The 15,026-nt window shown below is 59.4% G+C and overlaps 1 protein-coding gene across 1 annotated transcript in view; it reads left to right on the forward strand.

Annotated features, from left to right (window-relative positions):
* Window positions 1–15,026, forward strand: part of ZNF423 (zinc finger protein 423) — a 267,618-nt gene that overhangs the window by 46,015 nt on the left and 206,577 nt on the right. The window contains exon 2 of the mRNA XM_036274427.1: window positions 6,215–6,274. Coding sequence (XP_036130320.1) covers window positions 6,215–6,274 — 60 coding nt within the window. The remainder of the gene's footprint in view (window positions 1–6,214; window positions 6,275–15,026) is intronic.

Raw genomic sequence — 15,026 nt, forward strand, 5'->3', positions numbered from 1 at the left:
GAGGAAAATGAACTCGGTCCCCACGGGAGGCCCACATCTGGCGAGTGCTGGGCCTCTCAGACAGATGTGGTTGGGGCAGGAAGGGCTCAGTGTGCCCCCCGCTCAGGGCTCCGTGCCAACCTCAGGGCCTGGGGTTACAGGCTGCTTGCCTTCAGCTGCAGCCGGGGCCTTTGCGAGGCTGGTTTTTCCCAGCCAGGCCTGGTGCTGGTCCTGGAACTGTGGCCTGGGAAACGGGTCATGCTGGTGAGACCCAGACGCCTGGGCCCTGGTGCAGGGAGGTGCCAGGCGCACCTGAGCAGCAGCCTTACCTGTCAGGATCGTCCGTTCCTCCACTCAAGGCCTTGGTGGCTGACGAGCCACATGCTGCGGGAAAGGTTGTAGCTGGCATGTCCCCTGCCATCCCCTGCCCAGCACTGCCCTTGTCACCTGACACTCAGCCCTTCCTGAACTTGACGCATGACTTGGGAAGAGGTAAAGAGGGGGTGCCCTCCTCTCTTTCCTTTCTTCCCTCATTTCCCACCCTCCCTCCCTCCTCTCTGTTCCTCCTTCCCTCCCACCCCATTCCTTTATTGGTCAGAAGTCACCCATCACTGCACATGCTCCGTCCCCCCAAATGTGGCGCCTGCTTTCCCGATTCCTACGGGCTCCAGGAGGTTCACAGTTGAATGAGTTTTCCCTCCACCACTATCTATTTATTCCACTGTCCACTAGGAAAATGCTACTTTGTCTGTGTGTGCTAATATCTGTCAGAGGTACGGCGACTGGCGCACCGATGTGCGCTTTCACGAGTGGTACGGCTTTGAAGGCCGGAGGAAAGGTGTTCAAGGAAAAGAAGGGAGTGGATGTAAGCAAGCATTCTCTAGCCTTAGTGCAGGGGACCTGCTCAGGGAGACCCCGCCACACCCACCTTGGTGGGACCGTTGAGGCCAGCGGCCAGGTGGGGACTTCACGCCCCCTGAGGCCTCTTCACCACGGTGGGTGGGCTGTGGGGCAGGGCTGGGGGACATGTCTGTACCAATGAAATGTCCCCCTCCGAAATCAGACTTATTAAAAGTTTTAACTCCTTAAACAGTAAAGTATTATGATTGGCCCTACCCCTGGGACACCCAGGTGGAATTACAAGACGTTTGGAAATGGTCGTTACGGTTCGCTCCCACAGAAGGCCTGGGGCTTTCGATACAAAGACAGAAGTGGAGGGCTGGTCTGTGTGTCCGACACCAGATGCAAACACTTATGCACACGCACACACTCGCACGCGCACACAACATCGGTTTTCAATAAGAGACAGTCTCCTCGTTGCTCGTGCTCAAGGGGACGCACACGTATTGCGAGTGCTGGCTTTTGCCGACAGTGCGTCAGCACAGAGGATGGGTTGTAAGGAGTCGTATAAAATAATTAGTCTTTACTTCATGGTGCTTTTCCTCAAATGAAAATGGAAAAAAAAAGAAGAGAGTGGGATTCTGGCCTCCCCCTCTCCTTCCTTTTCACCCCAAACAGCAGAGGGGTCTGGGTGGGTGCTGTCCCCTTCTCTCCGGGACCTCAGCGGAGGGATGCCCTTGACCCTGTGGCCACGGCGCCCACCTTCAGTTGCTGGAGCACAGCAGGTCGCTCCGTCCCCCGCTTTGTGTGGGACAGTGCCGTGGCCACGCTGAGCCCGGCTCTGTCACCTTTGGTCAGGGTGGGACAGCTGGTGGGCGAGAACCTGGGATTGCCGCCGAAACCGGACGTGGGAGCCAGACGCCGTCGTAAATCCACGTTTACATGCTGCGCGACTCTGGTTAACGAGGCCGTGCAGGGGTGACTGCGGGGGACGAAATAAATATATAGACGAACTCGAGGTTAACCTCGAGGAGAGAAGGGATTAAACATGAGGCGGCCTGGGAGGCCTGGGGCCCTCCAGTGTGAAGGCCCCCGCAGGCGGGTCCCCAAAAAGGGCATTTTCAGGAAACAGCCCAACCCGAACGGATCCGTGGGGGTGGGGACAGCGGCCCTGACTCCGCGCTGCCCGGGGTGTGCCAGGCTCCGGCTCGGCTCTTGGCACTGGAGTTCCACTTTGTCTTCGGAACGAATGGGAATCTAACCATCCCCACTTTGCAGATGTGGGACCAGGACTCGGAGAGGTGAACACCTTGCCCTGGGTCGCTCAGCAGGTGGGAGGGAGAGTTTGGATGGCCGAGGCTCCTGCAGCCAACTCGGAGCTCCACGCAGACCCCACCACAGCCCAGCTCCCCAGCTCCAGGAGCGGCATGTCCTGTTTAGCAGCTTGAGAGGGGCCGCGGGGGGAGTATTTACACCACAGAAAGCAGCGAACGCTGCAAACCAGAGCCCTTTTCTCCCCGAGAGCCGTCTGTGAAGCACTGACCAGCCCACCGCCGTCTCGCGTGGGCGCCCCGGTCGCCCCAGGGAGCCTCCAGAGGATGAATTCTCTCCTTAGCTTCCCCCGAGCTGGCACAGGCAGAGACTGAAGGAAACGTTCATGCATATAAGTCACGGGGGCGTGGGGTGACCCCACTGCATTGGGAAGCAGAAGTAAAACGAGGGTTAGGTGTCCCCGTCCTGGCTCCACCCCCTCCGAGCTCCACGACTCTTGGATGGTTGCTTGGTCTTAGTTTGCTCATCTGTAAAATGGGGTTAATACATGTACTGATCTCAGAGGGCTGGGTGGGCCCGCGTTCTCAACCTCTAGGACGCCGCACAGTCATCTGGGAGGCTTGTGAAAATCCGGATCGCTGGGCCCACCCACAGGGATTCTGCTTTGGTATGTCTGGGGTGGGGTCTGAGGCTGCATTTCTAATGGGCCGTCGGGTGATGCTGCCGCGGCTGGTCTGTGGGCTGCAGGCGGAGCGGCAGCGGTCTGGGCCGTTCACGGTGTAAGAAGTGCCCATCACCGAGCCTGGCGCCGAGCGAGGGCCCAGTCGGGCACGGCTGCGCCGTCAGAGAGGGACCGCAGGAGGGCGCCTAGTCTGTGAGGACTCAGGGCCTGACAGCTGGGGTTCTCGGGTTCCAGGCCTGCCTGGGTTACTTCTGGGCCCCAGTGAGCCACTTCTCTTCTCGGGGACTTTATTTCCCCTTCTGTGAAATGGGTCAGTAAAGGACTGACGTTCAGGAAGAAGCTGAGGAAACAGCTGTAAAAGCCCTCGGATGCCGAGTGATGGTGCCGAGGGCAGTAGGGAAGGATGTGAGGGACCCCAGGCCACGCTGGCGTCTTGGGACAGGCTGTGGCGGTGTGCCCGTCCCTGGAGGCCACGGACTTACCCACACCTGGCTCCTCTGCCCACAGAGCTGTGAGGGGCCCTTTCAACAAAAGAGGGAGAGAAGCCGTTTAACTCTCTTGGGAGCCCGGTCTCGGTGCTGCTTCTCAGCTCCTGTTTTGCACTGAAATGGACAGTCGGGGGGCTCGTGGTGCGTGGTCTCCTGTTCTTTTCCTGCCTCGTGGCTGGGCCGCAGTGGGGCGGGACCCGTGTGAGCAGCTGGGTGCTCACAGCCCTGCGCGAAAGCCATAGTTTGGAAGTGCCCGCCCTGGCCTGTGAGTCCATGGACCGGTGTCGGCACCAACACCGAGGGCGGAGAGTCCCGCCGGAGGGAGGGACCCCTTTTCCCGTCTCAGTGTCCACAGCACAGGGCCTTGCAACGGCGGTGGTGGGTGTTACCTTTCCTCACCGAGAACGCATAAGGGTGGGGTGCTTACACCTTCAGAGAACAAACCGAGGGCCCGGGGATGGGGTGTTAGTGGGGTAATGCCAGCACGGTGGCAAAGTGTGGTCATGCCCAGGTCACCCGGCGCACTGGCCCACGGGGCCCCTGTGAGGGCGTGGTTCCGGAGATGCCCTATGAGGTGTGTTTGCTCACCCCCAGTGGTGTCTGCCTCTTGAGCTTCCCAGCCAGCCGGTGGCAGGTGACTCCTAATCTTCCCACCTCTGCAAGCCTGTCATACCTGGGGCCAGGGACTCGGGTCCTCCCAGGAGCTCCTAGGTGGCCGGCATTTTCACATCTTTCCGTCGTGGTCGAAGCCAGATCTTACGGAGGGAAAGACTGGGCACCTTGGGACATCCTCCAGCTCAGTGACATGGGAGGTCACACTTCCCAAGCAAAGAGCATAGAGTGGGCCCAAGTCTGGGGGCTATTTATGCTGGCTCCTGGGGGCACTACGGGCACAGGGAGATCTAGGGTCATGCATTTGTGACCTGGAACCCGTGGCTGACGCGGTGCAGAGACACACAGACCTTGTAAGTGTCCGACAGAATGCAGCAGGGCCACCTGACGCATTGCCGGCCACTCTTAATAGAAGCGCAGGCTGCTCTGGAAGGGAAGGGTGGGCCGCAGAGGGAAGGGACTCGCTGGCCTGGCCACGGGAGCTTCTGATCGCTGCAGGCACCATCCACGTGTGTGTCGGAGGCTGTGCGGTTGGAATCCGCTGGGCTTGGTGGCAGTTTTGTCAGCAGCGTCCCTTCCCGCCCAGGTCCTCTCTCTGCGTTTCCTTGTCTTGATTCCGAGTTTCTGTTCCCGGGACGCACACTCGGAAGAGAGAGGCCTCACTGAGCATTGCTTGTCCTGGTGCTCATGGACCTGGATGAACCGTTGCCGCTTCTGAGGGTTAGAAGCACGTTCCGAGGCGCTGGTGGGGAGGGAGGTGCAGGAGCAGGCAGAGCAGACCCGCTAAGTCCGGGAGCTGCTCCAGCCCTGCGGCCCCCCCCCCCCCGCTCCTGCAGGTGACAGCCACTATCCCGTTGTATCCTCCCAACAGTCCTGTGGCACAGGTACCATCACCTCCATTTTTGAGATGGGAAAACTGAAGCCTAGAGGTTAAATTATTAGCTCGAGGTCATGCAGCTAGTGAGAGGCGGACTCGGGACGGGAACCCAGTATCTGCCGCAGCCAGTGGCTTGCTCCTCCGGCTCGGCTGCCCACCTGCCTTCCCTGGGGCCCGCTGCAGTGGCTGCTTTCCCGTCCCGAGTGGCCAGGATTCGGGACAGCGTCCTCGGTGCCTCATTGCAAGTGAAGCAACGTGTCATGACAGCAGCTGCACCGTAGCTGCCTGAGCGGAGCAGGAGTTAAGTTCCTACAGCATCTCATCAGCGTTACAAGAAGTGACGTTGAACGCAGTGCGTTGCTCGAGGACCTGCTGTCCAGGGGTTTCAGGAGCAGCCTTCGAGCCAGGCGATCTGGGTCTCAGCCCAGAGGCTGGGTGGACTAGCTGTCGGACCTCAGGTGTGTCCTCTCGCCTGCCCGAGAACCTGGTGACGAGAGTGAGGTGCAGCAAGGCCCGCAAAGCCCTCCGCTCAGCGCCTGGCTCACAGCTGTGCCCACGTTACCGGTGGCCCCAGCCGGGCGTGGTCGCTTCAGAGCGGGCGTCCCGATCTGGAAAGTACTGTGCGTGCACAGTTTTTGACTTAAACAAAGTTCCATTTTACAAAGTCCACAACCCAGCTTTAATGTTATTACCTGCCCCAACTGGGATTACTTCCAGGACAAGAGCCTTATTGTGCTGTACAGAGTTTCTCCCGTGTTCTCCTGGTGCGTGGCCTCCACCCCCGGACCTGCTTGGCCTCCCATGCTGGGGTGGGGGGTGGGGGAGACACCCCGTCCCTGTTGAGCCTGTTCTGTGGGCTCTGGGGTGGAGCGGAGAGGTGGCTTGCTTCCTGATGTCACCGGCTCATGACCGCGGTCCTCTGGAGAGTGGACCTCGGCCTGTCCTGAGGTCTGTCTGGGGTTCCAGTCTCCATGTGGAGACTAGCACCCCACACTTCGCCAGCCTGTGAGAGGGATCGCGCTTGTTTCTTGGATAACTGAGAAAGCCGCCAAGTCCGAGCGGCCGTCCGAGTGCGAGGACAATGTGCAGGGCCGGGGGCATCTGGATCTCCGCTCTGCCCTGCCAGCGGCAAAGGGCTCCGTCTCGAGCGGAAACCTGGCTCTCGAGAGTGGAGGAAGCTGCTGCTGCTGCATCCAGTTTGCGACGGTGCTGGGATTGACTCGTGATGTCTGCCAGGGACACGGGTGGGGAGAGCAGATGGATGCAGCCCTTACTTGCTATTCCTGTTGTGTCCTGATGATGTTACACCCTTAAACCAATACAGACCTCTCTGTAGGCTTTGCCCCTCCCTCCCATCGCGGGTGTTTTAGGGACCCCCACAAGTGACTTTCTTCCTGCCTGCACCCCAGCCGATGACCTTGTGCCGCCTCAGAGCTCACAGGCCCATCTCTTGTTCTCTTGCAGTCGAAGAGGGGGAGGCCTCGGACTTCTCGCTGGCCTGGGATTCCTCCGTGGCAGCGTCAGGTAAGAGCCCTGGGACCGGGGGGCGGGGCTTGCGGGGAGCCCCCCGTCTGGTAATGGAAACCTCTTCTTTATGTCCTATTCTTGTCTGCAGCCCAGACCACCTTGTGCAACACGGTTCTCAGATCAGTTCCATATGGTCCATAAAGTCCGTATTACATACGGAGACTGAGACGTTCTGATTCTCCAGGGGCCACGTTTTCTTCTCGTGGGCACGTTAAATGGGCCACGGTGCCCCCACTGCAGGGGCTTTGCGCTCTGCCACGCTTGCTCATCCACTCTACAACGTTTGGGCTCCACTGAGACCAGATGCCATGATTCCCCTCCCCGCAAGGGGCGGCATTGCACCCGGCCCAGGAGACCCGAGCCCACGCCCAGGGCAGGACATGGGGAAAGCTCAGACTGCGGGGTGCGTGGCCATAGTGGGTGACGGGGTGACTTAGGAGCCAGGGAACTTGGGTTTTCAGCTCAGTCTGCCCTCGCCTCAGCTCCTCCTCCAGACTTCAGTTCACCCAGCTGTAAAAGAGGTGGGTGAGGAGGTTGTTCTAACTGTGCAGTTCTGAAGTTTGGTCTGGTGTGGGGTTCTGGAAGCTTCTGAGAGGCGGCTCTCCCGTTTGCTCAGCATCCGCCAGCATGACTCCTGGGCAGGGGGCCCGGGCTTGCTGGCCGGCCCGGCCCAGTGGGGAGTTGTGACTGGTTCAGTCTGTGGGTCTTGGGCCTGAGGAGCCACTTAGTCCAGTCTCCTTTCAGATGAGGAACTGAGACAGGAGAGGGGTTTGCTCAGTGTTCCACAAACGTGGTGTTCGGCATCAGGACGTTGACCTCTTGCATGGTTACACGTTGCAGTTATGGTTTTACGGCCATTTGTGACCTAAGATGATGCCCAGGTCATTCAAGTGAGAAAACTAAGTGGACAGAGTTTTAAGTAATAGCACATAATGCTTGGATTCCACCGAAATCATGAGGGTGGTTACAGATGGCTGGCATTTGGAAATGCCGGTATGCATTGGCCATACGGGGAGCAGAGAGCGGCACCTGAATCCAGGTCCTTGGGCCCCGGGCCAGTGCTCTTTCCCACAGGATCTAGACGCTGCTGGGAGAGCCTGGGGTCCTGGCTGGGCACTGGCTCACCCCGGTTTGAGCACTGTTGTGTCTGCAGGGGCCTGGCCCTTGGTGACGGGGGCTCCCTCCACAGGAGCCAGAAGGGGGGGTCTCAAATTCTCAGGAGAGTTTGGCGTTAGATACACCTTGGGGTCCGCACTGGGAAAGAGGGGGAATGGCTGTGCAGCCCCTGTCGTCCCCCTCTGTGTGGGGGGGATGTGCTCTCTGCGGTCGGAAGGAGGCTGCGTGTCATCTGCACGTCCTGACCGTGTGGACGCACGTGCTCCGGCTTGCCGCCAGCTCGGAGAAGGAGCCCCACTGTGCCCCGAACCAGGAACGCGCAGCTGCTGGTGTTCATGCAGGGCCCTCCCTCCTCGCTGCTTTCCCGTCGGTGCCGGAGGCGGTGAGGACGGAGGGCACAGCAGTGGGGTGGAGGAGGGCCTGGGCAGGGTGTGGGATGGAGAGCTCTCTGCAGGGTGCGTCCGTGTGGCCAGGCTGTATCCCGAAGGCAGGGAGGGGCCTCTGGTCTGCAGAAAGCAGGGTGATGCCCGGGGACTGTGGGGGCCCTGAGTCCCTGGTGGAACGGCAGCCTTCGGGCCTTTCTGGGTGCTCGGAGAGGCAGAGCTCGTGGGGTGCCTGTTTCCAGCCAGTCTGAGCACGCCCCGTGCGTGTGTGCGGGAGGGGCGCTCGGCTCCTGTGCGCCCCTCTGGCCCTCGGGGGCTCCGCGGTGCCAGTCTGCTTTGGGTTTGCTGTGGGGAGAGGGGCATGGGAGGGCAAGCCATGGGCTCTGGCTCCTCCACAGCTGCAGTGGGCTTTGTCTCCCTTGGCCATTCTGACGGCTTCCGCAGTTCGCGATGTGATGACTGGCCTTCCCAGTACTGCTGGGCTGGGCTGGTAAAGTCCGCTGTGTCCCCGAGCACGGAGCTTGTGCGATGGCTTGAGTCCTGGGTGGCGGGGCGCAGTCAGTTTGGGAGGCAGCCTTGGACGTGGGGGATGTCACATGTGTCGAGCCCTTTCTTAGTATATGCCGGGCACAGGGCAGGGCCTCTCACTGGGCCAGCCCGACAGCCCTGCGGAGTGGGTGCTGCTTTGAGCGACGCCTCCAGCGTCTCCCCGGGCTGGTTCCGGGGCAGCATCTGGTGGAGGACAGACCAAGGCCTGGCTGCAGCTGCTTTCGTGCGACGCTCTTCATTAAGCTGAGAAAATGTCACTTGGCTGCGTCAGAGAAAGGGGGCAGGTGCCAAGGAAGGTTCGGGGGAGCAGAGCCTCACCTGGCCACCCTTGGTGCCACTGAGGGCTGCCAGCCTTATTTGGCGGGAGAGGGAGGGGTCCCAGCCAGCAAGCTGTGGATGAGGGACTTGAACCCAAGTCCTCCTGCAGCCAGAGCCCGGGGCTTGACTTCTGCCAGGAGTCCCGGGGTTCGGGGTCCGGGGAACGAAGACGAAGACACGGATATGGGATTAGGAGGACTCTCCTCAGCGGGATCAGCCTCGATACGCTTTATTACTGCCTTTTGTACCTTGTAGCCAAAGTTTAGTGATATAAGAAAATAGGATCTTCTTGATATAGTGCCCAGGGCTACAACAATGGTGTACAGAATTCGTTTGCCTTACAGATAACAGGAGCACCCAGTCTGTTATCTCAGGTATTTCAAGGTACATTGGGTCACACTTAGCCCCGAGCTGCACAAACACAGTGCAAGCCTGAGTCCTTGAGACTGTGGGGGAGGTCGAGTCTCGGACTCAAGACCCCCAGGCTCCGTGGACTCTGTCAGACATGTAGCCAGCTCCCTGCAAATGTCTGCAGTGCCCAGCAGGGGGGTAGACAGCTGAGCAGAGACCTGAAGCCGGAGCATCGTGGGGGCTGTGGGAAGCTCCCTGGCGGCACAGGACCCAAGGTGGCCGTGGACGGCCTTTGGCTCTGAGCAGCGCGGACTGAGAGCATTTTAGCATGAGCACCACAGAGCCGGAGGCATGGACAGCTACTCTGTGGGGCCCAGCCAGCCCGGGGTGCAGGCTTCCCGCGCCTGCCCCGCCCGCTCTGCCTCGGCTCTGGGGCATGATGGAAATCCCCAGTGAAGACACAGGGCACACATGCTCTGTGCTCACCCCCGTGTTTCCAGCCCGCGAGGACTCTGCCCTCGGGTCAAGGCCCTGACAGTGATGGAGGGCCTGGCCTGGCAGGGAGGGGGGCAGAACGATGCTCACAGGATCGCTCTCCAGCCGGGCCAGGGGTTGAGCAAGGAGGGAGCCTGGCCCATCTGTGCCTCCCAGCTGGCCAGTCTGGAGTGACTGGGCAGAGCCGGGAAGGAACATTTCATTCAGGGCCTGGGTGGGGGTGCCGCAGAGGTGTGGGGTTTGAAACCACTCCCCAGTGGGCTCTGCTGTTGCGTATCCATACAGTGAGGGATGAGGGACAATACTTGATAATAGCAATTGTGAAAGTTGTTTCGAAGGTCTCACAGGGGTCCCAAAGTCAAAGGCTCACCCGAGGTGAGTCAGGGACACAAGTGAGTGGGTAGGCTGGGCTGGGCTGTCACAGGGGCACGTGTCCCTCAGTGCCAGTCAACTGTGCCAGGGCACCTGGGCCCAGAATTGCCACATCTGAGTTTTGATTTTTATTTTTTATCCTCACCCGAGGACATTTTTCCATTTTTTGTTCAGGTAGAGTGGGAGGGAGAGAGAGGAACAGAGAGAGAGAGAGAAACATCGACGTGAAAGGGACACATCGAGTGGCTGCCACCCGCACGACCAACCAGGGCCGGGGACAAACTGCAACCGAGGTACGCGCCCTTAGCGGGAACCGAACCTGGGTCTCTCAGGACCGCAGGCCGACGCTCTAACCACTGAGCCAAACCGTCCAGGGCCACATCTGAGTTTTGAAAAGAGAAGTTGGAAAGTTGGATTTTCATACAAAATCATCAGATTAAAAAAAAAAAAAGCAACTCATCTTTTGACAACAGCTTTATTGAGATATAATGTATATATCATAATTCACCTATTTAAAATGTACAGTTCGTTGGCTTTTAGCATATTCGCCATCACCCTAGTCAACTTGGGATGTTTTCATGACCTCAAAAATAGATCCTGTGCTCTTTAGGTAGCAATCCCTTCTATCAGCGACTGCTGATCTGTTTTCTGTCGCCGTAGATTTGCCCATTCTGGACATTTCTTACAAATGGAATCATAGACTATGATTCTTTACTGCCTAGCTTCTTTCAGTAACCTGATGCTTTTCAGATGTATCCATGTGGTAGTTTGTATCCGTCTTCCTTCCTTTTTGTGGCGGAGTAATAATCCGCTGTTTGGATGTGCTACTCATTGTTCATCCAGTTACCTGTTGATGGACACTTGGGTTGTGTCCACCTCTTGGCTGCTATGAACTTTTGTGTACCAGTTTTTGTTCACACACTTGTGTTCAGTTTGGGGGGCACATACCTAGGAGTGGAATTGCTGGGTCATAGGGTGAGTCTGTGTTTAACTTTTTGAGGACCTGCCAGACCATTTCAACACTGGGCGCCATCCTATATCCGCACCAGCGAGTACGAGTGTGCCCATTTCTTCCATCCTCACCGTCGCCGGGCGTGCCCCTTTTATTTTTATGTTTCATGTCAGCCTTCCTAAGCGAAGTGATATGTCATTTTGGACAATTCACTTAGGAAAATGCTGTTCGGGTCCGAAAAGTCCGTCTGCCCGCTGGTGTCAGCCTGGACAGCGGGCTGAAATGAGGAGGTTGCTAAGTGTGGCTTTACGAGGGTGCCACTGCCGAGGCCTGACATTCCAGGCCTCTGTGTCCCCTCCACCTGGCCCCAGCCCAGTGAGGAGGCCCATCTTCCCTTCAGCGATCCTCTCTCTTCCCTCAAAACCTTTGGAATGAGGTGGCTCTGTGGCCGGCCCTGGGATGATGGTGAGCCCTTCGGCGCGGGGTCTCAGGAACCAGCCCAGCCACACTGCGTTTGAGCCGAGACCCGTCTGGTCACAGCCTCACTGGAGTCTCCCACCTCTCCAGGCAGAGCGTCGGGACAGGCTGGGCTTCCTTCCAGCATGGCGGCTCTGGACCAAGCCTGGGGTGCAGCGGGGGCAGGGCCCGGAGATGCGAATCAGTTCGTTTGTTAACAAATGCTCATCGTCAGTGCCTGGGCAGGTGAGCCAAGCTTATTTCTGTTATGGTGACAGACACGCTTGTGGTTGGAGAGGGACACCCGATCTAATCAGTTGTGTGCAGTGGCCCCAGAGACCTGGTTGGTGGGATCCGAGGGTTAGGCCTGCCTGCCATGTGAGGTCTCATCGTGCGGGGAACCATTGCTCCCACTTAGGAGCTGCTTCCCGGAGCCAGGCCGCCTCCGTGCTTCCTGCACGCAGTCACCGAGGCACCCAGGTTCCGTGACTTGCTTCAAGGTCCCACAGCCCAGAAAAGGCAGAGCTGGGATGTGAACCCGGGCAGCTTATGCGTGAATGTTCCCCTAACTGTGATGGCAGACCTCCCTGAGAACAGTGGTCCGGGCTTTTCCGGAGAGGGAACCCGAGGCTCCGAGGGCTCGGCTGAGTGCCTAGGTCCCTCCCGGGTCAGGTGGAAGTCTAACTAGGCCAGGCGGCCTGCTTTGCGTCCCAGAAGGAGGGGTACATGTTTTGAAGACCTTGTACCCCTTTCCCGTCTTCGAAGGCTGGGCCTGGAAAACACCGTGGGCCAGGCTTTCTGCCCAGCCCAGCACGCCTCCCTCGACCTCGCGGTGCCTGTCGCTGGGTGTGGGGCGTGGGTGCGGTTTGCAGAGGGAAGCTGCTGTCGGGACCGCACGTTCTGGACCTACCTGCTCAGGTGGGAGATTTGAGTGACACCTGGGTCAGGTACGCTGGGGGCCTTGGGGCAAGGTGCCGAACTTTGAGGTCCCTTTTCACCTTGTTCCGTAGGAGTGCCGTGGGGAGTGTGGTCCGTGTCCCCCTCCTGACAAAGGGGCAGCCTCTCACCCCTGCTGCCTGCAGGTTTGGGGAGCGCACCGGCCGGAAGTGGCTGCAGCCCCGCGTGTGTTTCCTCGGGCACGTATTTGTGATGCCAGCTACTGTCCGGAAACCCCAGCCTTGCCCTCCAGGCCTGCTGGTCAGCTTCTCCCAGCCCTTTCTCCAGCTCCGCCGGTGTGTGAACGGACCTCGACCCCGATCAAGCCCAGGAGGTGGTCGGCGGGCTCCGTGCAGCCCCAGTAGGCGCGACCTGCACGGCTGTCTGCGTAGCTGCCCGTCACTGGGTGGGCGGGCGCGCACCTCCTAACCGGCCTGCCCTGTTGGACAGCAGGGCTGCGTGTAGTTTGGGGCTCTCACGAATCATCCTGTGACGGACACCTGGAGGCAGGTGGTCTTTTCCTCCTCTGGAGTTTTTCTTAAGGGGCTCCCAGCATCTTTTCATTTTTAATAAATCCTGAAGTCAAGGCGGGGGAGACTGTCCCCTCCTGTTTGCCCACCAGCCCTGCTGGGTTCCTCACTTCAGTTTCTTCCTGAGGGATCGCCTACCTGTCTCATCGGGGAGGACGTCCCGGCCCTGTCCCCACGATCCCATGGCCAAGGCTGGAAGCCGTCCAGACCCCCTTGGGCTCTGGCAGGCGGGCTGTGCTGTCCACCTCTCGTGCCCGAACCCCCAATCCAATCATTTTTCTTGACGAGGACTGGGGACATTTTAAAGGAGCAGAAAAGTCCTAAATAGATGTAGAATTTCCCAGCATTTTAAAGACTTATGAAATGCGATTTTATATGGGGCCAGCTGGGGAGTTTCTCGTTAGCTCTGCTGGGGCATCTGTGGGGAATTGAGCTGAGTGGAGCCAGGCAGGCGGGGTAGGAAGGCGCGGTGGCCCCGAGCTCACCGGGGGAGCGTGGCAGGCATGCGCCAGCTGGTCTGCACTCGGACCCCCAGCCAGGCTGGCAGGGGCGCCTCTGTCAGAGCCGCTTCCCCAGCACGGGAGGCCTCAGAACCTTCAGGTGGTGACGGGAGCTCAGAGGGGGCCACTCTGTTACCATGGTGAGCAGTCTGTGCCCTGTGCACACGGGGGTACGCACTTGTGTGCGTGCATGTGCGCGCGCCCAGTGCCGCAGCGCTGACTCGGTCCCCTGGGGGGCCCTGGGCCTCTGTGCCCCTCTCTGCGGCATCTCGGGCCCCTGGGGCTGACTTGGACCAGCCCTCCAAGGGGGAGGTGGCGTTTCCTACCCACCCTTTCCTCTGGCTCTGGACCAGCCAGGGCCCTGCTAGGCTGCACCGGGTCACTTCCTGTGTCATGTCTGCTGTGCGCACGTGTGTGCCCGTGCCCAGGGCATGGTGGGGTCGCTCTGCTGACTCCCTCCCCCTCCTCTCTGCCCTGACTGCTGGCTTCGTCCGGGGAGTGGGGCTAGCTTGCTGGCTTCCGCCTGTCTGGGTGGACGTGGGGCTTCCTCAGAGGCAGGGACCGCCACTCGTCTTAGACCCGCAGCCCGGTGCCCGGCAGCTGCTCTGCCATCGCACCCTTGCTCTCTGCGTGGGGGCTGCCTGCTCCCAGCCCTGTGACTTGCTGGGCCCCTCGCCCAGCACTGCAGGTGTCCCCGTCCTCCTCTGCTGCGGGTGCAGTTGGGCTTTCCAGGGGTGTCGTGAAGAGGGAGGGCGGGGAGGGCGCGCCCTGGCCGGTGTGGCTCAGATGGTCGGAGCATCGTCCCCTGCACCCAAAGGTGGTGGGTTCGATTCCTGGTCAGGACACATACCTGGGTTTCAGGTTTGAGCTCTGGTCTGGGCATGTACAGGAGGCAACTGACCCATGTTTCTCTCTCACATTGAGGTCTCTCTCTCTCTCAAATCAATTAAAACCAAAAATAGGGAGGGCTGATCCTACTTTCTGCAAGCTTGGTGCCCCCTGAGGACAGGACAGAGTCTCCATGTTGTCGGCCCCTCCCGAAGGCCCGAGGAGCCCTCTCTGTGTGGGGGGTAAGACCAGCGGTCCTCTGGTGTCTGAAGCCTGGCTGTGAACCGGGCTACAGTCAGGCGTGTGTGTAGGTGTGGGTGTGATGCGACAGTCCCCTGTGACTTTGGGGAGGTCTGCTTGTGTTGCCCAGGTGTGGCTTACACCAGGCTGTACAAAATCAAACGTTCGTGCGACTCTGGCGATCTTGTTAAAGTGAGGGTTCTGACTTCGCGGGGCTGGGTGGGGCCTGTGATTCTGCATTTCCGACCAGCTCCAGAGGGTGCTGACGCTGCTGGTCACACTGCGCCCTGCGCAGTGAGGACCGAAGGGTTGGATGAGTTAAGCCGTCTGGCCCACTCCCCTCGGTTTTCATCTGTTTGGCCCCTCTGCCTATGGAACGCACCTTTAGAAGCTTCGCCTAAAGGACACCTCCTCCAGGAGGTGTGCCATGATAGCCCTGCCACAATTATTGTGCTTTCCTTTGTGCCTCCGAGCCTTAGGGCTTGCCCTGCTCCTGGCCCTCACTGCCCTCACTGGTCAGGACAGTCCTTCTGTATGGGCACAGGTCCCTTGCTGCTCTGCTTGCGCCTTCAGGGGGTGACCATGTATGATTTTCTGTGCTTTCAGAGCCTAGCCCTGGCTTGGTAACTGGCAGGTGCCCGGCTCTGCCTCTTTGTCTGTATTTGCCAGATCATTGTTCACTTTGTTAAGAGCAAGAATTAATTTTGAGGTCGAGATACTTAT

This window comes from Molossus molossus, unplaced genomic scaffold (genome assembly GCF_014108415.1).
Source record: "Molossus molossus isolate mMolMol1 unplaced genomic scaffold, mMolMol1.p scaffold_m16_p_21, whole genome shotgun sequence".
NCBI classification, from domain to species: Eukaryota; Metazoa; Chordata; class Mammalia; order Chiroptera; family Molossidae; genus Molossus; species Molossus molossus.